Raw genomic sequence first — 21,927 nt, 5'->3', positions numbered from 1 at the left:
GCAAAATTTAAGACAGATCACTGAAGTGCTGTGAAGTAGACATCTAAAAAAGGAAGCAGCAATTATGAAGAATCAGCAAGGACCCATCAAGAGCGGGTGATGCCTCAAACATATCCAACAAAATAATCACAAAGAGGTTACAGCAACATATCAAAAAGATCATAAATTTTGACCAGGTTGTATTTATAACAAGGATGAAGGACTGATTCAATACAAAGGAAATTACAAACATTTATATGACTATGTTAATAATAAAAATCACATGAATCTATCAATACATGCTGAAAAATCTTTTGACAAAATACAACCCATTTCTGTTAAAAACATTGAAAAAATAGTTTTAAATCGACCTTTTAACATATTAAATACCATCTAGCTAAAACCTAAAGCCAGTATTATATGTAATGGAGAAATGCTAGAAAAAAGTCTTTCAATCAGGAACAAGGGTAAAGTAAGGGTGTCCATTATCATCACTCATATTTGATTCAGTTTTTGAAATGCTAGCTAGAGGGGCAGCTAGGTGGCGCAGTGAATAGAGCACCGGCCCTGAAGTAAGGAGGACCTCAGTTCAAATTCAGCCTTGGACCAAACACTTCACACTTACTAGCTGTGTGACCCTGGGCAAGTCACTTAATCCCAATTGCCTTAAAAAAAAAAAAGCTACCTAGAGCAATAAGAAAAAAGGAACTGGGGAAATACGCAGAGGCAAAGAAGAAACAAAATGATCACTTTTTGCAAAATAGATGGAGAACCCTAGAGATAGATTCAACTAAAAAATTAGTTGAAACACTAACTTCAGCAAAGTAATAGGATATTAAATAAATCAGCAGTTTTTCCTCTATATTGCCAACAAAATTCAGCAAGAGAGAAAGAGAAATTCTATTCAAAATAACTATAGACTAAATAAAATATTTAGGAGTTGGCCTACTAACACACACTAATTATATGAATACAACTACAAAGTATTCTTTACAGAAATAAATACAGACTTAACAAATGGAAATATAGTAATTCTTCATGATTGTCATATACCAATAAAATAAAAATCACAGTTAACACCTAAATTAATTTAGTGCCATACCAATACAACTAACAAAGAATTACTTTAAAGCACTAGAGAAGGAACAAAATATCAAGAATCTCAAGGGAAACAGTGAGGGGAGAAAAAAGAAGGAAGGGACCCCAGTAGTACCAGATCTCAAACTATATTACAAAGTATTAGTAATCTTCAAACCCATTTGGAGCTAATAAGTAGAACAGATTATAGGTTTATAGAATCATAGATTTGAAGCTGAAAAAGACCCTAGAGATCTCATTTTACAGAGGAGGACACTACAATTGAAAGGTGAAATGAGTTGCCTAGGGTCATACAGCTAAGTATATGAGACAGAATGTGAACTCAGGTCTTCTTGACTCTAAGTCTAGAGTTCTGTTCACTACACCAGCTGTCTCATAAACTAGATACACAACATATAGGAGCAAATTACTGTAGTAGCTTAAAACATGGAAAGATTTGTAGGATCTGATGAATAAAATGAGAACATTTTTTAAAAGAATCAGGAAAACAATCTATACAATAACTTTACTACTGTAAAGACTGACTTAGGAAAGACTTAGGAACTCTGATCATCGCTATAACAATTCCAGAGGACACAAAATGAAACATGCTACTTACCTCCTGACAGAGATGTGGTGGACCCAATACAGTTCGAATTTTTTTTTAATATGGCCAACGAAGAAATTTGTTTTATTTGACTACACCTGTTTGTGACAGGAGTTTTGTTTTTCTTGTTTTTTCAATTGGGGAGAGGAAGGAGGATACCCAAAAATAAAATAAAATTTAATTTTAAAAAATAGTAGCAGGGCACAGTGGATAGAGCTCCAGCCTTGGAGATAGGAGGACCTAAGTTCAAATCAGACACATGACACTTCCTAGCTGTGTGACCCTGGGCAAGTCATTTGACCTCAATTGCCTCATCAAAAGAAAAAAAAAGAACATTTTAAAAAATTGTCAACACTTTGGGCAGGTCTTAAGAAAAAGAACAAAAAAAAATAGTAGCATAGTATTTGATAAATACAAAGATCACAACTACTGGAGCAAGGACTCACTACTAGGAATATTGGAAAAGAGTGTGGCCAAAAAATCAGCTTATACCAACATATCACACCACAACCCCCAATAAAGCCCTTAATGGATACATGATGTAGATGTAAATGATAATACCATCAACAAATTAGAAGAACAAAGAAGGAGGCAGCTTTTGCGACTAATGACAGGAGAAGAACTTGTGATCAAAGAAGGGATACAGAAGATTAAAGAAGACAAAAGATAAAATTTTTGTTATTTAAAACTGAAAAGCTTTTTCACAAACAAAATTAATGCAGTTAAAATTAGAAGGGAAACAGTTAACTAGGGTGGAAAATTTTATAGTAAGTTTCTCTAAGATCTGATGGCCAATACATAAGGGTATGTGAATACAAATATCCAAGAATTATGGCCATTTCCCCATTAGATAAATGACTAAAGGCTATAACAGGTAGTTGTCAAAGGAAGAAATCTGAACTATCAACAGCCATCTGAAAAACTGTTTTAAATCACTAATAATTATAGAAATACAAACTAAAATTACTCTGGGGTTGATACTCATCAAATTGAAAAAGATGATAAAAATGGAAAATTAAAGTTGTAAGAGAGGCTGCAGGTTGAAAGGCACATTACTATACTGTCAAGTGGAGTTGTGAAGTGGTCTGGTATGCAAAAAGTTACTAAACTATGCCTAGCTTTCAATTCAGTGACACCACTACTATGCTTATACCCCAAAGAGATCAAGGAAAGAAGGGAAGGACTTTCATGCACAAAAATATTCATAATAATACTTTTTGTCGTGTCATCTACCAATTGAGGAATGGCTGAACAAATCATGGTATATTAATGTAATGGACTATTATTGCTCCATAAGAAACAATGAGAGAGATGGATCAGAAAATTCTGGGAAGATTCATATGACATGATGCAGAGTGAAGTGAATAGAGCCAGAAGAACAATTTCTAAAATAACTTCAGTACTGTAAAGGAAAACAAGTTTGAAGTTATTAAGAAAACTCTGACCAATGCAATAACCAACCATTGCTTCAAAGGACCAATGGTGAAGCATGTTACCCATTATCTAAAAGAGAGGTGAGGGACTCAGGCCAGTTGAGATATACATTTTCAGAGGCCAATATATGGATTCATTTAACTCTGCTCATAGTGAGAATTTTTGTGATTTTTTTTTAATTTGAGGAGGATGTGTGCAGCTTTGAAATTAACATGTTGAACTATATATAACAGAGATTCCTGGTTCCATCCACAATCCTCTATCTGTTCTTCTATGTGTATGGAAATGTTCATATTTGAGAATGTCTGTAAAGTACAGAATAACAAAAGAAATTTTAAATAAAGAGAATAGGGTCATGCCAGACTAGTCTTACCAGGGCTAATTAAACTAGTAGATTAGAAACATGTAGCAAATACAATTTACCTAGATTTTACCTAGATTTAATGAAGCATTTCATTCTTACAGAAAAGATAACCAGATTCAGACTAGAAAGCAATGTAATTAGATGGATTTGGAACTGGTCAAATGACCCAAATCAAGAAGTAGTTATTAACAGTTCAATATGAACTTGGAAGGAGGGCTTCCATGGAGTGTACTTAATTAAGATTTTGCTTGGTTCTGTGTTAATAGTAAATTTTGCTATCAATGATTGGGACAAAGGCACAGATGTTATGTTTATCAAGTCTGAAGATGATACAAGACTGGAAGGGATAGCTAATACAGTGAGATGGGAGTCAGGATCTTAAAGATCTTGACTAGAGCACAGGGCTAAATACAGTAAGACGCAATCGAACAGGGATGAATATAAAGGCTTACAAATGAGTTCAAAATCCAGTCTCACAAGGACATGATGGGGGAAGACTTGTCCAACAAGAAGAGGGTTTAGTGGACTACAAGCACAATTAAGAGTCAGCAATGTGATGTGGCAACCCAAAAAAGCTAATGGGATCTTGGGCTCCTCTAAGAGCTCTGGCTCCCACAGGAACATGAATGGAGGGGATGGTCCCTCTGGATTACGTCCTGGTCAGGTCTCATCTGGAGTACTGTGTTCAGGTCTAAGTATCACAGTTTAGGGGAAATTTTGATAAATTGGAGTGTCCAGTGAGAGACAGGAGGAAGGGGTAGTACAGAGTACACTGGACTAGGAGTCAGGAGACCAGGTCTAGTGTTTAGCAAATAAATCCCCCTTCTCTAGGCTGCTCCACAAGAGGTTGGATATGATCATCTTTTTGGCAGTCCAATCCTAAAATTCTATGACCCTTGATCTAGGATGGTTTATTGAGGTAGGACAAAGGAACATGCATGGAATTTGGAGAAGACAAACAAACAGGTAGAAGAGGCAAGAGGGAAGTTGAAAGAAAAGGTAACATCTTTGTCTACATATACAGAATAGCAGAGTAACTTCAAGGTATTTAGGAGTATGAGGGATGGCATGAAATAAGTAGCTTTGAAGAAGTGACTGGACTTGACTGTAGAAGAATTAAGCTGGGTAGAAAGAAACCGATGAAATTCCTATAGAGCTTAAGTAAAGTATTCTCCTGTCTGGCACTGTTTCTTCCTCTATAAAATTCTAAGTCATATTCCTCCCACCCCTACCTCCGTCATGGTATTTCATTCCATTGATCATTGGTCCTAAAAGAAAAGCAGTCTGTGCCACAGCAGATCACATACAATCAATTGCTTGATATGTGATTTAATGACAAAAACTACATTAAAGATAATAAGACTAAAAGCTTTTAATTTAAACCTGTGCAACTCTAATAGATTTGTAGCAGTTTAACTGTATCTGTCTATAAAAACATGACTGTTTACTTGCTGCATATCACCAACGGAATGTTTACACAGTCCTAGAGTTCCTTGGTCACAAATTCATTACAAGGTTCCCTACTTCAAAATGGGCAAAATTATTTTTAGAAACTAAAATCAAGAAAATTGTTTTTAGCTTGTTGTTCTGGTTTGTTTGGGAATGCCTTACTCTAAAACATACTACCATTTCCAGCCTAAGAAGATGACAGCTATGATATAGTTATAAAATAAATTTCCAGTGCCAAAACAATCAAGAAATAAATTTATAACAGGTAGTCAGATTTTCTACACAGCTATCTGGAAAGTTGTTGCATTAAAACTGAAGTCATGTGGCCAAGTCATATTTTCTTAATAATTCCAGCTTTAAACTGCCTACTGGAATGCCCAGTATTTTAAGAGGCTTGTAGTGTAAAGGGGCTAAAAACAAAAGGCACTCTTTCATTTCAATCTCTAAGAACCTTTGATCAATTATAAATTTAACATAAAATACATTTAAAATACACAAAACTGAACATTTCTCCTGAGGAATAACAACAGCTCATGATTTTTAAGGTGCTTTAGGGTCTATGAAATGGGTATCATGAAGTAATACAATCTTCCTCAAACAGAGAAGAAAATGGAGATGTTACATGACAGCTCACAAATATGGGAGATTGGGACTGGAACCCAGGCATTGTGACTCTGGACTCAAAACTCCAAAACACAACCGTGACAAGTGCACAAAGAGGTTTATAACTATTGAGCACTGTGTCAGATAACTAGAAGGAGCTCACAGGAAGCCATCCAATCAACATCAGTGATTCTGGTCACAGTGGGTTAAGTAGAAAGGCAAGGAGGCCAGCTCATCCTTATCCAAGCTGGTTCAGTTGCTGGGGAACCAAAGCTACTGGGGAACTGGGAAACAGAGCCAAAAGCCAAGACCCTGGTATAAGGAAAGGCATTGCTAGGGCAGTGTCAGGGAGAAAAGTCCTGCAGCTTCACAGACTGGGTTTATAGTTGGGGAGAATGAGAGCAAGAGGCTTCTGAGAGACTGGGTCAGGAAGCTCTGCCCTGCAGAGCTCTCCAGCCTGGGCTAGCAGTAGAGAAAAGAGGGAGTACTGGTGTTGATCCTTGCATAACAAGTAACTCATGATGCTCTCTAAGCCTAGAAAAGGTGGCCTGTGGACTGAGCCCTAGACTATCTGTAGTTAAGGATTCACTCAGGTCATTTTTTTGTGTGTGTTTTTTTCTGTGCTTTATCAGTTGTACATTATGAAGAATGACATTACTGTCCAAGAATGACCTGTTTTCCTCCAAATGAAAATCAAGGAAAAGCAGGATGGCAAGATGAATGAATGAACAAGTGAATGAAAAACATTTATTATGTGGTTACCACATGTGCTACATTCCAAGGATACAAATATAAAAAGCTAAAGCCTCTTCTCTCAAGCAGATCATAATCTAATGGAGGAGACAATATACAAACAACTAAGTAGAAAGAAACGATAGACAGGATAAGTGGAAATAATCAAGAGAGGGAAGACACTAGGATTTAAGGGGATCAGCTCCCTGATGTGGAATTTTAGCTGGGACTTGAAGGAAGCCAAGGAAATAAGGGAGGCCAGGAGACAGAGCTGAGAAGTGAAAGCATTCCAGGCATGGGGACAGCCAGTGAAAATACCCAGAGTCTGGATCAGGAGGGAGGCCAGTGTGTCACTGGATAAAGGAGTTGGGGAGGAGGGGTTAAGAAGGTGGGAAAGGGGGTTGGAGACTAGGTTGTGAAGGGTTTTATATTTGTTCCTGATTGTGCAGAAAATTCTTCAGAGTTTACAAAGCACCATACAAATGTGACTAATAAACAAAATCATAGGTAATTCAACTAATTGAGAGACACAAGGTGGGGAAAATAAACTCTGTATTATTGCCAAGATTGGCTTGTTGAGTTCAGCAGGCACGCCCATGCATGTGCTAGGAGTTAGGAAAGGTACTCTTTGTCCTCCAAGTATGACAAAGTGTGAATTCTCTGACAAGGGATGAATTCACTCGTGTCCCTGGTACCCAGTGCACTTGGCCCTTTGTTCTGGCATTGACTTAAATTCCCAACTTCAGGGTTTCAGGAGCAACGAGGACTAATGAGTTGATAATACATAGCTGATGAAGTTCACACACTGGTGCTGTCCCTTTAGGCTGAGCCTTTAAAATGAGCCAAAACCATTCCAGGAGATTTGATATAGAAAGCCAAAAGGCTCCATAAAGGCACAATTTCAAATCTCTCGAGAGAGATCTGTGCATACATACAGATGCTCCCTAACCCCAGGGGAGGAAGAACCAGTGGAGAGCACAGACCAATGCAGGGAGCTAGAGATGCAGGAGAGAAGCACCCAACAGCCAGAAGCCCTAACATGGAGAAGCCATGAAGTATCACTTTAGTGATACTATGAATCATGATCAATGACCCTTTCAATTGCATACTTTTACATTACATATTAAATAAATTCTCTTTAGCCAAAAATAGTATTTCTTGATTATCCATTGTACCCCAACTGTAGTTACTAGAAATGTTCCTGGATTGCCACTAATGATCAAGCCATTTCTTCACTGACATTATGAATTTCTCACCGATAATCAAAAGGTCTTAGAACAAAAAGTTCCAAGTTTTCACCTTAAAAACAACTCAATCTCCCCCTCAAAAAAAAATGTATGTTTCACATAGCAAGATGGGGGAGGGGAGCAGTGAACAGGATGGAAGTGGGAAGGGAATGAGTAACAGGGAAGAAAGCTGGAGCCCAGTCTTGAGAAGTAACTTCACTACCTCATTTCGAGGGTTACAAAGAGTAATCTTGGCTAACCAGTTGTCTCTCTAACAGCTCTCACTCTCTACCCCCAAAGGCCTTTTCTTACCTCCATTTCTTAGAATCCTCTAACTTTCCTCAAGGCTCAGCTGCTCTGGAGCACCTCCCCACCCACAGCCCAGTGATCTCCCTCCCAAAGTCCTTTCGGGTTTTGCTTACTTGTGCACATACTGTCTTCCCCCAGGAGAATGCAAATTCCTTGAGGGATTTTATTTTCATATGCCTAGTGCACTGCCTTGTACATAGTAGGCACTTAATGAATATTTACTGAATTAAATATCAGGACCATAAATATTACTAGGGTCCATAGGAAGAGGCTGGGAAAGTTAGTATTCAGTAATAACTTTAGCTATCCCTAATAGAGTTAGGTCGGTTTTGCCCTTCACCCTAGCCTGGCTAATCCACCACCATCACATCAAATCCAGCATCCTTGGCTTTACATTCAAGACACTCAATCAACTGCTTTCTCCTCCCTTTCCAAACTCAGCTCTCACTCCCACAAGACAGCCCCTGTTTCAAGCAGACCAATCTGTTTGTCATCCCACACACGTCTCACTTGATTCTTTACTGCATTTACTGTCTGTACCACTGCTTTTGGCACTTAATCACTACTGCCTTAGTTTTTTTTTTATTTAACCGCTTCATGACTGTATATCATATCCACCCAAAATAATGCATTTCTAAGACATTCTAATAGCAGAGTTGGAAAAAACTACAAAATTGCATCTATAACATCCCCAAAAAGTGATTATCCAGTCTCTGCTTCAACATCCATTACAAGAGATCACTCAGCTACAAGGAGAAACTCACTGCCTCCCAAGGCAGCCCAGTTTTTTGGACAGCTCTAATCTTCCTTCAAGGCCCCCAGGCCATGTCTGTCTCCCAACCTTGCTCCCCCTAAGGACCACCAAACCTTGTCATCTGCCCTGAAGCTGAGCCCTGCTATATGAATTAATTCTCTCTACTGGAATATAAGGTCCTTGAGAGCAGAGATTGTCTCAATTTTCTGTTTATTTCACTAGTATGTAGCACGGAGCTTGGCTTAATAAAGAGCTTAATAACTTCAATAAATATTTATTAATGACCTACTATGTGGCCACACACGGTGATAAGTGCTGGGGATACAAAAAGAGGCAAAAGGCAGTCCCTGCCCTCAAGGAGTTTACAATCTAATGGGAGAGACAACATACAAACATATACAAAGCAGACTATGTATGGGACAAACAGGAAATAATTAAAAGAGGGAAGGCACTGTAACTGAGTTTGAAGAAGACTTCCTGTAAAAGGCAGATTTTAGTTGGGACTTGAAGCCAGAGTGGCCAGTATTTGGGAGCACAGGAAGGAGAATGTTCCAGGTATGGGAGACAGCCAGAGAAAATTCCCAGAGCCAAAGGATGGAATGTCTTGTTCATGGAACAGCCAGGAGGCCAGGGTCACTGCATCAAAGAGTATGTGTTGGGGAGTAAGGTATAAGAAGACTGGAAAAGGTTCAAGAGAGAGCTAGATTATGAAGGACTGGAATGCCAAACAGAGCATTTTGTATTTGTATAGGAAGCCACTCGAGTTTATTGAGTAGGGGGAAGGGCAGGGTGGTGGTGACATGATCAGACACATGTTTTACAAAAATTAAACTTTAGTGGCTGAATGGAAAATGGATTGGAATGGGGAGAGACTTGAGGCAGGCAGACCCACCAGGCAGGCTCCTACAGTAATCAAAATGTGAGGTGATAGAATGGTGCACTAGAGTGGTGGCAATGTAGAGGAGAGAAGGGGGAGTATGTGAGAGATATTGCAGAGGGGAAATCTAAAAGCCTTGGCAACAGCTTGGATATTGGGGGGGGAGGATGAGAAGTAAAGAGGAATGGAGGATGACTCCTAGGTTGTGAGCCTGAGAGACTAGAAGGATGCTGTTGTCCTCTACAGTAATAGGAAAGGTAGGAGGTGAAGGAAAGATGATGAGTTCTGTTTTAGACACACTGAGTTTAAGATGTCTACTGGACACCCAATTCAAGATGTATGAAAGGAAACAGAGAGTTTGGGGCAAGAAAGATAGATTCGAGAATCATAAGCATAGAGATGGCAATTAAATCCATGAGACAAACAAGTGAAATAGTAGTGAGGGAAAAGAGAAGAGAGTCCAGGACAGAACCCTGAGGGACATCTATGGTAGAGGGCATGATCTAGAGAAGGATCTAGCAAAGACGACTGAGGAGTGATCAGACAGATAAGGAGGAAAACCAGGAAATGCTGAGTGGTGTCCCAAAAACCTAAAGAGAAGAAAGTATCAGGTAAGAGTGACCAACAGTGTCAAAGACTGCAGAGAGGTCAAGGAGAAAGGATTGAGAAAAGGCCACTGGATTTTGCAACTAAGAAGACATCATTAGTATTTTGGAGAGAACAGTTCAGTGTAATAATAAGGAATAATAAGTGCTTTTTCATTCATTCAAGAGGACCAATGACATTATGAATTGGATTTAAGTGAGGTAGAGCTGTGCAAAGTCACCAGCCTCACTCTCTCCTCCAGAGTTCTTGGAGTCCAGTGACAAGACAAAAGTCAAGGCCCTGAGTATCCCTCCCCACCCTAACCCCAGTACTATGCTCTTCATAGAGAATATTTTAATTCTTGCCTCATTCCTTTAGCATATGCTGTTTCTATCTGAAGTGCCCACCACCTAACTTTCCATCCACTCACTTCTACTCTTTCCATTAAGATTCAACACAAATCTAACCTCCTCCAAGGTATTATTCCCTGAATGATACCAAATTCTTTTGTACTTATACATGTGCTGTTTCCTAACTGTTCCATATATCTATGGTTTGCCTCATCCAACTATAAATTTCTCAAGAGCGGGAACAGCATTTCCCCTGCAAGTTCATCATCCATATTCTGCCCCTCTGTGTGGGTTTGCCCCAGAACTCTGACCTGGGTCCTTCTCTTCTGCTCCCTTTACATCCTCTTTCTTGCTAATCTCTCAATTCTATGGATTTAACTATCATCTCTATGTACATGACTCCTCAAACTCCAGATACAGCACTTTTCTCTCTCCTGGGCTCCAACTGCCTCTGGACATTTCCACCTGAATATGTCCTAGGCATCTCAAACTAAACATGTCCAAAACAGAACTCATTACATATCCTCCTACATTCATCCCTTCTTTAACATCCCTATTTCTGTCAAGGTCACCACTATTCTTCTAGTGTCACTCAGGTCCACAATCTAGAAATCATTCTCAATTCCTCATACTCCTTCACCCTAATTTTGAAAAAAATTGCCAAGCCTTGTCAATTTCACCTCCTTAACATTTCTCAAATCCATCCCTTTCCTTATACTCATACAAATACAATACCTGGGCCTTTATGGCCTCTTTTCTATGCTACTGTAATAGCCTCCTAATTGATCTGCATGCATCCTCTACAAATTAGCACTTCCTTCAAGAAGCCTTTCTTGATTTCTCCTAGGGTGTGTGTGTGTGTGTGTGTGTGTGTGTGTGTGTGTGTGTGTGTACACAACCTGTATTTATCAGTGAACATGTTGTATATCCTTATTAGAATGTAAGTTCCATGAGGGCAAGGATTGTCTTGCTTTAGTATCTGGATTCTGAAAAGATCAAACTTAATATTACCTCTAGTTTTTACTAGATTGATTTCACAATGTAATTCATTTTATGCTGTATAAATGTTTATAATTAAGTTAGTATCTGACTAAAGCCACCTATTAGTTTTGTTTAGTTCAGTCTTTGAGTTAAACTCCAGAATTCAGCTTTCCCTCTGAGTTAGTTTAAAAGTACAATTTTTTTTAAAGTTGTCATTTCTTATACTGGTAATCTCTGGGACATCTTCTTGTTATCTTTAAGTGCCAACAAGACAACCCTGGTGCTATCCCCTAAAAGATATATGTCATCTGTCCTTTTACAATTGGGGGCAAGGGGGAATTTTATCTCCTTCAAGGGGACAGCAAGTCTGACAGTACTGATTTCCTAGCAAAGATTACAAGATGTAGATGAGTCCAATAAAACAATTAACATTCCTTAATTGTCAGAGAGAGGTGTGATTAGCTTCACTTGTATTCCAGCTCTCTTTTCTTAGTTTAGCCAATTGTAATTTTCCATGACTACCAAGACCTCCTTCTTCCCTACATTTACCCCTTTTTCACTGGGATCACTGGCTGTACTGAGGCTGCCAGTCTGACCCATTTTGTTAAGTTATGCATGTCACTGTTAATAAACTGATCTTGCTTGGAGTCTGCACCTCAGTCTACCTTTATTAAATTTACTTGAGATAGTTCCTTAGGTGTCTGACACATAGTAGGTCTTTTAATAAATGACTGATTGATTTACTTACTGATTGATTGGTTTAGGGGCAAGTAAAGTATAGTGGAAGTAGAGGATCATAAATTTAGAGCTGGGGCAGCAAGGTGGTGCAGAGGATAGAGCACTCGGACTGGACTCATGAAGACTTATCTTCCTGAGTTCAAATCTGGCTTCAGACACAGTCACAAGCTGTGTGACCCTGGGCAAGTCACTTCACCCTGTTTGCCTCTATTTCCTCATCTGTAAAATGAGCTGGAAAAGGAAATGGCAAACCACTCTGGTGTCTTTGCCAAGAAAATCCCAAACAGTTCCCAAAGAGTTAGACATGACTGAAAATGACTGAAAGAAGACAAATTCGGAGTTGGAAGAGACCTTCAATGCCATCTAGCCCAACCTCCTCATTTCATGGAGAGGAAACTGAGACCCAAAGAGGCCGAGTAAGTTATCAAAAGTCACAAGGGGGCAGAGTCAGGATTTGAAGCCAGATCCTTGGACTCCATTTCAGCACTCATTCCAAAGTACCGTGATGCCTCTCAAGGGAGTTGCACTACTCACTTGATCAAGTGACCTGGATAACCTGCATCATTTCTTTCCCTTAGTTTAGAGCACTCCCAGCCCCACCTACTTAATAAAACACAGAGCTGGGAGGGTCCTCAGATATCTTGTCAAAGCCATTTCTAGAAGAAGAAACTTAAGTTGCCAGAAATGCAACTTTAAAGTCTCTGTTCCTGGGCTCTCCAACCCATGCTCTGGAGCCTCGCCAAGCAATCTGTCTGTTCCAGCTGTGTCCTGCTCAGAAACTTTCAATAGCTCCCACGGTCTACGAACATTCCAAACTCCTAAGCCCACATTCAGAGCACTCATCTGATTCCAAACTATTTGCTTCACCCCGCATCACACGCTCTGCCTGTCTCTCAGTCTTATCCTGGCCTTTCTTCCCTCTGTGTTCTTTGGCTGACACAGCTTCTCATAGCTGAAAGGAATTCCACATTCTCAACCAACCCCCCCTCCCCCCAAACCCCAATCTCAGCTTGCTGAAATCCTTCCCCATCCTTCAAGGCCCAGCTCAGGGGCCACCTTCCCCATGAAGCCATGACTTCTCACCCCTGCATATGCCCACTGTCATCCTCACCCGCTGAATCTCCCAAGCCACTCTGGCTGAGCCTTGCATTGTAATTACTTGTGGGCATGTCTTAATGACTCTACTAATACCCTTGAGGTGAGTGACTATCTTTTTTTCAGAGAAGCAATATGCTATAGAGGAAAAATCTCTGGACTTGGGAGTCAGGATGATCTAGGTTCAGATCTGAGTCTGACACTTATTCATTGTGCAACCCTGGGCAAGCATTTAATCTCACTGAGCCTCAATTTCCTAATCTGTAAAGTGAGGATAAATACAAATAGTGATAACTATATTCAAAGGGTTCTTATAAGGAAAGTTCTTTCCAAATATTAAAATGCTACATAATTGCTAATTATTTTATTTCCCCCAGCACCTAATAGAGTGTAGTTACAATAGCCAGCATTTATACAGCTTTAAGTTGTACATAATGCTTTAAAATATTTTATCCTCACTTTTCAGATTACGAAACTGAAGCAGATAACAGGTAAGTGCCTTGCCCAGAGTCACACAGCCAATAAGTGTCTGAGGCTGGATTTGAACTCAGATCTTCCTGACTCCGTGCCTAGCACTGTATGCACTATGCCCTCCTCACTGTACACAGAACTCAACATATATCTGTCTCAATAACTTAACTGAAAAGTTCTCCTGGAGATGAGTGTGACAATCTCTTTGCAAACTGCAGTCACGGCACAATTTCAATAACCACATTCCCCATTTTTTATCCAATATTTACTGAGTATGATGCCAGGCAAAGCCAGCAATCTCTCTGCCCCTCCAAACATAAAAGCTGCCTCCTAAGCAAAAGTCGTTGTTTCCTACTAGAACCATTCTTTTTCAATAAAGAGTTTACTAAAAGGAGTATTGTTTCTAGCTTTGCTTCCTACATGTTTTCAACATTTTCACTTCATGTTAGAATTATGGTTATTACTTGCCCAGGAACACAATAAAAATGACAAAAGTGTTAAGTACCAAGTGTCAAAGCTGAGACCAGAACCCAGGCCTCCTAACTTCAACACAAGGGTTCTTTCCACTCTACTGGGCGGTCTCATTACATTATAATATTTGGCTTTTGCCTTTAACATACAAGATATTGCTCACGTTTTCCCTCCACGTACACCTTGAATCCCCTCCCCAGCTTTCAAAGCCCAGCCCTCCCATGAACCCTTCCCCAACTATTCCAATCCCCACTGACTTCTCTTTTAATAGTTTGTAGCACAGAATTTAACATTTGGATATACATTGCCTTTTATTTAACTATTTCATGCATAGCCTTGAGGTTAGGGACTATGTTTATGTCTCACATGACAATTCCCACTTTTCACCATCCCAAATTTCTTTCAAGCTCTTCAGACGAAGGCAGAAAGATCATTACAGTCAGGATGCTGTTTTATGACTGTCTTAGCAGTTCTATATGACATATTTTGAAGTTCTTTCTTATGTGTCCCTAACACAATTCATAAAAGGCTGGGAGGGTCCGTGGGGACATTTCATTCTGGCCCTCTCATTTTATGAATGAGGAAGCTAAGGCCTTGAAAAGGAAATCACTTACCCTTGCTGGCTGAGCTGGAACTATTAGGCATTTATTGAGCTATGTGCAAGGCACTGTGCTAGGCCCCTGCTGACCTGGTCATTATTTCTATATTTCCCAATAACTTGTGAAATGATCTGGATGCTTGTCAACAGAGAAACAAGCAGACCTAGGGGAAAAGACTTCACAGCACTGTTTCCTAGTGGCCTTTATAAGGTCTAATACTTTAGCTATATAACTTTGAATAAACTAAGACCATATTAAGAAGATAAATGTTAGCTTAGCCTTAATTTTTCAATTCTTCTCAAGTAACAGAAACATGATCACCATCAACAAATATTCATTCAACAAGCATTTATTAAATGCCTACTGTGTACAAAGAACTGCTCTAGCTACTGGAGATACAAATTCAAAACTGAAATAATACTTGTCCCCACTGGGGCAAAAGGAGCAAAGGACGTGGACATACACAAGCACAAAATAAATACAAAATAATGTGGAGGCAGAGGAAGAAAGAGATTCACAAGTAGGGGCACCTGTGCAGATGTAACACTAGAGAGTGAATGACCACCAAAATCTAAACCTTACTGCTTAGTGCCATCGGGTACCATCCTCAACCTCCCTCCTCTGCTTCAGAAGCTTCCCCACCTTCCTCTTGGCTGCCTTTGGTTTAAAATCCCAAATGGGCAGCTAGGTGGTGGATAAAGCACTGGCCCTGGAATCAGGAAGACTTGAGTTCAGATCCAGCCTCAGACACTTTTTGGGGGGGCTTAGGCAATAGGGTTAAGTGACTTACCCACAGTCACACAGCTAGTAAGTGTTATATGTCTGAGGCCAGATTTGAACTCAAAGCCTCAGACACATTAAAAAAAAACCTTACCAACTGTGTGACTCTGGGCAAGTCACTTAACCCCAACTGCCTCACCAAAAAAAAAAAAAGTAAAAAAAAAATCCTAAATGCCAACTCCTCATTAGGCATTTAAAGACCTTCACAATCTGGCTCCAGACCATTTATCAAGGCTCTCCTTTCTCCAATCCATCCCTCACTCAGCAAGCAAGGTGATCTTTCTAAAGCATAACTCTGCTTTAGACAATCCCCATCCCCATGTGATAAACTGGGGTGGCTCCTGATCACCACAAGGATCAACTAGGAAATCACTTGGCTCTGGAAGCTCTTCAAGCCCAGCCCCTCCTACCTTTCCAGTTGTCTTACACCCCACTCCCCTGGCCTCCCTTGAGGTCCCTCATACATACGAGGACATGCCTGAAATCCTGGCTTCCCTGGCCTCCTTCAAGTCTCCACTAAAATCACCTTCTGCAAGAAGCTTTTCCCTGTCCTCCCTTAATGCTAGAGCTTTCACTCGGAAATTATCTTACACTTCTTTACAGAAATCTTATATGTGCAGTAACCTGAAACTGCATTAAGACATTTGGGACACCCTGTACAGCTGGTTCGTACATAGTCCTTTGTATGCTCCCCATTAGACCATGAGCTCCTTGACAGGAGACACTGGTGTCTGCCTTTCTTTTCATCCCCAGTGTTTAGCAAAGTGCCTAATATACAGTGGGCCCTTAATAAATGCTTGTTTGCTTGATCTGACATCACAGATTACATGCCATACTCCAGCCAGGCATCCAAGGCTTTGCATGGACAGCCCCTCCCTCATGCCTAGAATACTTCCCTCTTCATATCAACCTTCAGTAGTATTTGCGCTAAGCCTTGGCTTTTCCTATTTCCCTTAGTATAAGGATCCCCCTCTCCTCACACACCAATAACTATCCTTTTCGGGTTTTTTTTTAAATTATCCTACCTTTATTTAGCCATGGATATGTTATATACCTAGTAGAACTGTATTTGTTTATATCCCCAGTGCCTGAGTAAATGGGTGCAAGAGTTCATTGTCTCTCACAGAGCTAAAATGGAAAGATCCTAAACAGTAGAATATTCAAAAACCCTTTCCAAAGTGGATGGGAGTGGGGGCTCAGACACAGCCCCTGCCTTCCATCAAGCTTGGCAGTGCAACAGCCTTAGATTTGTAAGGGACCTCAAAGGGTGTCTAATCTAACCCTTGGCTGCAATGTGTCTCCTCTCTAGGACATTCCCCAACTAGGGGCATCCATGACTCTTTGGAGAGCCTTCCAGTGAGGAACCTGGAAGTGATAGCAAGGTTCTCTCTCTTTGACCGAGGAAGCCCACTCCAAGTGCACAGACCACCAACCACTAGAAATCAATCTCAATCTCTCAATCTCTATCTCCCTCCCTCCTTCTCTCCTCTCTCTGTCTCTCGCTCTCTTTCTCTCTCTCTTGTTGAGCCAAACCTTACTATCCTTTATAACTTTTTCTCCCTTGTTCCTAGGGGACCACAAAATAAATCTGCTTCCTCTTTCCTTCCAGTGCTCTGTTTTAAAAATAGTCCAAAATACACTTCTTGGTTTCTTGTTTTTGCCCTTAACCCTCAAATGTGTTTGTTAGTATTATGGCAAGATGACTATTAGATGTCGACATCATAACTCATCCTTCTTCAGCAGCTAAGGACTAATGAGGCTACCAATATGAAGTATATGATCTGAAGGGAGTGAATGGCTTGTTTTGACCAATTTATAAGACCTCTCTCAAAAGGTTAGAAATACTACACAATGAAGAGTTATCATTATCATTCTGTGATGATATGACTGAGTTTTAACTATCTTTATGTAGAGTTTGTTTTTCCAAAAGCATTCAAGGTTCTCCACAGTTTAGCTTCCACCTCACTTACCTTTTCGGCCTGTCGCTGACTATTGCCCTTCACGCTTTCATCCCCAGCAAACCCATTAATAATTGTTCTCCATTTCATTCTCTCTTGCCTCTCCCATCCATGCCATCGCCTACACCTGGCATTAACTCCCTGTCCAATGTAGTCTCTTCAAGGCCTACCTTGAATGCTACCTCCTCCAGAAAGCCTTCCCTAAGTGACTCAGCTTCAAGTTATCTTTCTTCTATCTAGCCTCACAGTATTTTTCTAGACCTTCCCTTTTAACTTGGTACATTTTAAACTTTATCATATTACATAACAGCAACAATAATGAGTAGCATTTCTATACTGCTTTAAGGGCTGCAAAGTGCTTTACAAATATTAGCTCATTAAACAATCCCAGGATGTAGATGCTACAATTATTTCCATTTTCCAGATAAGGAACCAGAGGCAGACAGAAGTTAAATGACTTGCCCTGGTGAGTATCTAAAGCTGGATTTGAACTTAGGCCTTCCAACTCCAGGGTCAGCACTCTCTATTGTGCTACTGCTTACCCTAACTTTAACCAACAATGCTACTTTTTTTTTTAAGAACCTATGAGCTGTCTTTAGGGGAAAAAAAATAAACGAGAGCCCTATCCTTTTATTCCCCCAAGAAAGTAAGCTGCTGGTGTGAAAAAACTATCTTACTTCTTTATATTCATAGGATCAAATATTTAGAGGTTATCCAATCCCCTCAACTTAGAAATGATAAAACTGAGGACCCACAGTGGTTAATTGAATTGCCCAAAGTCACATAGCTAGTAAGAAACAAAGCAAGTATGATTCCTAAGGCACAGCAACGTTATCTTGCATATAATAAGCATTTAAGTATTCATAAAAGCACAGGACTTAGAGACAGAAGGAACTTGAGGCAGTATCTAGTTCAATATCTTCTTTTTCCATAGGAAGAAGCTCAGGCCCAGAAAAGGAAAATAATATGACAAAGTCATACAGAGCCAAGGTTCAAATCCAGGTCTTCTTATTCCAAATTCTATGTTCTTGTCACTACGCAACAGTTGTTTGTTAAATGGAATTTATCAAGTGAAGCCTGAGATCTCTAAGTCTAATTGCCTCTGTCCCTTCTATCTCATCATCCATACTTCCCTGTGTCCCCACTCCAGAGAAAAGACAAGTAACTGTAAAGTTGCATGTCAAAGGGTATGATTCCCTGTGACCAAAACAAAACACATCTCTGACACACCTACTGACATGTGCCAATATCACCTTATCAAAGGCAATAATAAATACTACTAGCTTCAATTTCTAGTCTTAAGTAAATTTTTAAAATTACTGCTAAAGAACTCAGGAACAAGATGATGATGGCATCATTTTTAAAAAGCTATTTAAGATGGCCAATTGAAGTTTCCCAATTGCAGTCTCTTATTTATTTGCAAAAATCCATAGGGCAAATAATTCAATTCATTTAATATTGCTCATGTATTCCAACTGCCCAAGTGACCCAAGTGCTGGGTTACTTTATTAACTTCTGCTTACACAACTAATACTAATTTAAGTCCTTTAAAAAAAATGCATCCCTATCTTCCTTCCCTCTTCCCAATCCAAGCTCATCAATGATAATATATATACACAGCAAAGAGACCTAATAAATCTTGGTAAACAATTCAACCATTACCAGATAAAGTCTACCTTAAATTCAAAGGCAGCCCCACTTTCTTTCTTCAAAACCTTTCATATATTTCTGTAAGACTCAGGAGAATGAGGGTGTTTTTTTCCCCACACAAAGGAGATAACCCTTACTCTCTAACTGTGCTATCCAATTCGCTATCTACAATCCTGAGATCTTTATTTAAAGGTGCTGACAAATTGTATTATTTCCAAGGAATGTCTGTGTCTTCTGTAAAGCACAAGGAGTTCAACACTTAGAAAAACCACTAGGTATAGTTAAGTATCCTATACCAAAAACAGATTCTTTGGCACTACCACAAACAGCCATTACTGTCACAGGATTTGGGGGTGGGGGGGGGAACAGAACTTTAAGAGATTCCTCAGTCCTCTCATTTTTTCAGATGAGGAAACTGAGGCACAGAGAAGGGCATGTATAGACCAAGGCCACACAGGTAAGCAATAGAACCAGGATTCAAACCAGATGCCAAAATTCAGGACTCTTTCCATTACACCACAGCTACTTTTCCAGTAAATGCACAAAACAACTGAACAATTCAAAGGTATAGAAATTAAAGGTAAAGGAAGTGCTGTTACGGGCTGGGAAGGCTTCCTGAAACAGAAGGTAGAGATTGATCAAGATCATGCCAGACGTATAGGATTTGGACAGTCGGTGAGGCAGTTAGAAACTGGCATCTGGGAGGGAAAACGGGCAGGGCTTGGGATATATGGAAATGGAAGAAAAAACCAAACTGAGGAGAAGCAAGGCCGTGAAGAAAGATATGTTTGTGCCTAGGAGGAGACTAAAAGAAAAATAAGCTTCCTTTACTGGGTGTTTACTTCACAGACTGGGCTGAAGTCTGACCCTGGAGACTGTTAATGAGTGGGAAGGAAGAGGACTTAAAACGCAGATGAAAACTGCAGCTGAAAACTGATCCCTGCTGTCAGTAAGAGTAGTATCTGTTGTGGAAGCATGAGGAAGAACAGACCTGGGAACCAGGCAGAGAGGCACAGAATAGCCAAGAAGGTTGCTCTCCACTGGGGCTTTAAGCCCAGCTACTCAACTTCAGGTTGTTTTGAAACTCCTAGTGAAAAAGAAAAGAACAGAACAGGCCTAGAGAAGGCAGGGTGGGACTGGTGCCCACTGGAAGGAGAAGGAGGAGGAGAAAGAGGACTGGGTGTGCCCTGCCTGGACCCAGATGTGAAGAAGAAAGTACAAAAGGCACCACCAGTAAAGAGCCTTTTTAGGAGCTACCCCAAACGAAAAGTCACAGGTACCAGGGCTAAAGAAGATATCACAATAGTGAAAAGTCAGGACACCCAGCTCTGCCAACGATTCACAGTGTGGCTTTGGACAGGTCATTTCACCTGGCTAAGTCTTAATTTCCTTATTTGTGACACCAGGGGATGGGCACTGGGAATGGGAAAGAGTCAGGAATAAGCACCTGAGGGAGAATGGAAGGAAGATGGGGCCCGTGGGGCAGAGGGAAGGGAAGGGAAGGGAAGGGGAGAGTCAAGCACAACACACAAGCTCGGGGAAGTAACCTGAAGAAAGAAGACCCAATTGCCTTGGAGGGGAAGACAACAAGACCTAGAGGGACCACAAGGAAAGGAAAAACCCACATCTGGGGCGAGAGAGGGGGAAACTATTCCTGGGGAGTGGGGAGGGAGACCTTAGGGGGGTCCGCTGTGGCGAGGAAGCGAAAACCGAAGTCTAGGGAGAGGAAAGAGGAATTGGAATGGGAGAACACCATTTGACCAGAATGGGGACTTCTTGCAGGGGCACGGGGGTGGTACTCCCTTGTTTGGGGGGGAATCCCCTGACTGGCTGAGGCGTGGGGGGGAGGGGAACTTTGGCCCGGACAGTGCAGGGAGGGGGACCCTTTGCCTCCGGCAGGCATATCGACAGAGTTGAGAGGACCCCTTGACTTGTGCAGGACTGGGGGGTAGGGGGTTGCTGGGCTAAGGGGAAGGGAATCCCTTGGCTTGGCCGCAGGGCTGGCTGGGGGGGGGTCCTCCTGGGTCGGGGGGACTCCCTCCGGCTCTGAGGGGATCGCCGGGGTCGCGGGGCAGCGCTGGTTCGGGGTGGGGGTCTCCCGGCTCCCGGCCCCCCCGGCGCGGCACCTACCACTTGGGCCAGCTTGAGGCGGCCCGGGGCGCGGCGCAGGTAGTCGGGGTGGCAGCGGAGGCCGCCCAGCCCGCGGCGCTGGCTCACGGGCTCCGTGGTGGGCTGGTAGGGGCTGCTGGCCCCCGAGATCATGGAGGTGCTCGAGGCCTCGCCCTCGAAGCCGTCCAGCTCCTCGCCGCTCCGCATGCTGGCTCCCCGGGCGGCGGGCCTCCCTCAGCGGGGCCGCGCCGGCTGCATCGCGGGCCCGGCCCGGCCCGGCCTGGGCGGAGGGACCCGGAGCCGCCGCCGCCGATGCCGCGAGGCCGCAGCCGCCGTTGCCGCCTCCTCGGGCTCCCGGGGCTCCTGGCGCTCGGGCGCCGCCTCCTCTAGGCAGCGGAAAGGGAGGGAGGGGCGGGAGGGGCGGGAGGAGCGAGGGAGGGGCGGGCGGGAAGGGGGGAGGGGGCGTCCGCGCTCGGCGGCCGCCGCAGGATCCCTCCCTCCCCCGCCCGCTCACCTGCAGCGGCCGCCCCGCCTCCAGCCCCGCCCCCCCTCCCACCCTCTCCCACCCCCACCGCGAGACCTGGACCCCGCCCACCCCGAGCAGGGGCACGAGCGCGGGGGCGGGGAGGGAGGGGGGGGAAGGGGAAAGAGAGGGGGGCGCCTTGGACCCTTCCCGGCCAAGCCAAGAGAGTAAAGGAGGGAAGGGAGCTGCGGGGACCCAGAAGGGGC

At 42.0% G+C, this 21,927-nt stretch overlaps 1 protein-coding gene across 1 annotated transcript in view; it reads right to left on the bottom strand.

Moving 5' to 3' along the window:
* Positions 1-21,512, bottom strand: part of CMTM4 (CKLF like MARVEL transmembrane domain containing 4) — an 83,080-nt gene extending 61,568 nt beyond the window's left edge. The window contains exon 1 of the mRNA XM_020989444.2: positions 21,220-21,512. Coding sequence (XP_020845103.1) covers positions 21,220-21,405 — 186 coding nt within the window. The 5' untranslated portion in view covers positions 21,406-21,512. The remainder of the gene's footprint in view (positions 1-21,219) is intronic.
* Between the last annotated feature and the right edge of the window lie 415 nt (positions 21,513-21,927).

Source organism: Phascolarctos cinereus, unplaced genomic scaffold (genome assembly GCF_003287225.1).
Source record: "Phascolarctos cinereus isolate Bilbo 61053 unplaced genomic scaffold, phaCin_HiC Scaffold_2;HRSCAF=192, whole genome shotgun sequence".
In the NCBI taxonomy this organism is placed as follows: Eukaryota; Metazoa; Chordata; class Mammalia; order Diprotodontia; family Phascolarctidae; genus Phascolarctos; species Phascolarctos cinereus.
The sequence above is the reverse complement of the archived record's forward strand: the minus strand, read 5'-3'. Positions and strand labels throughout refer to the sequence as shown.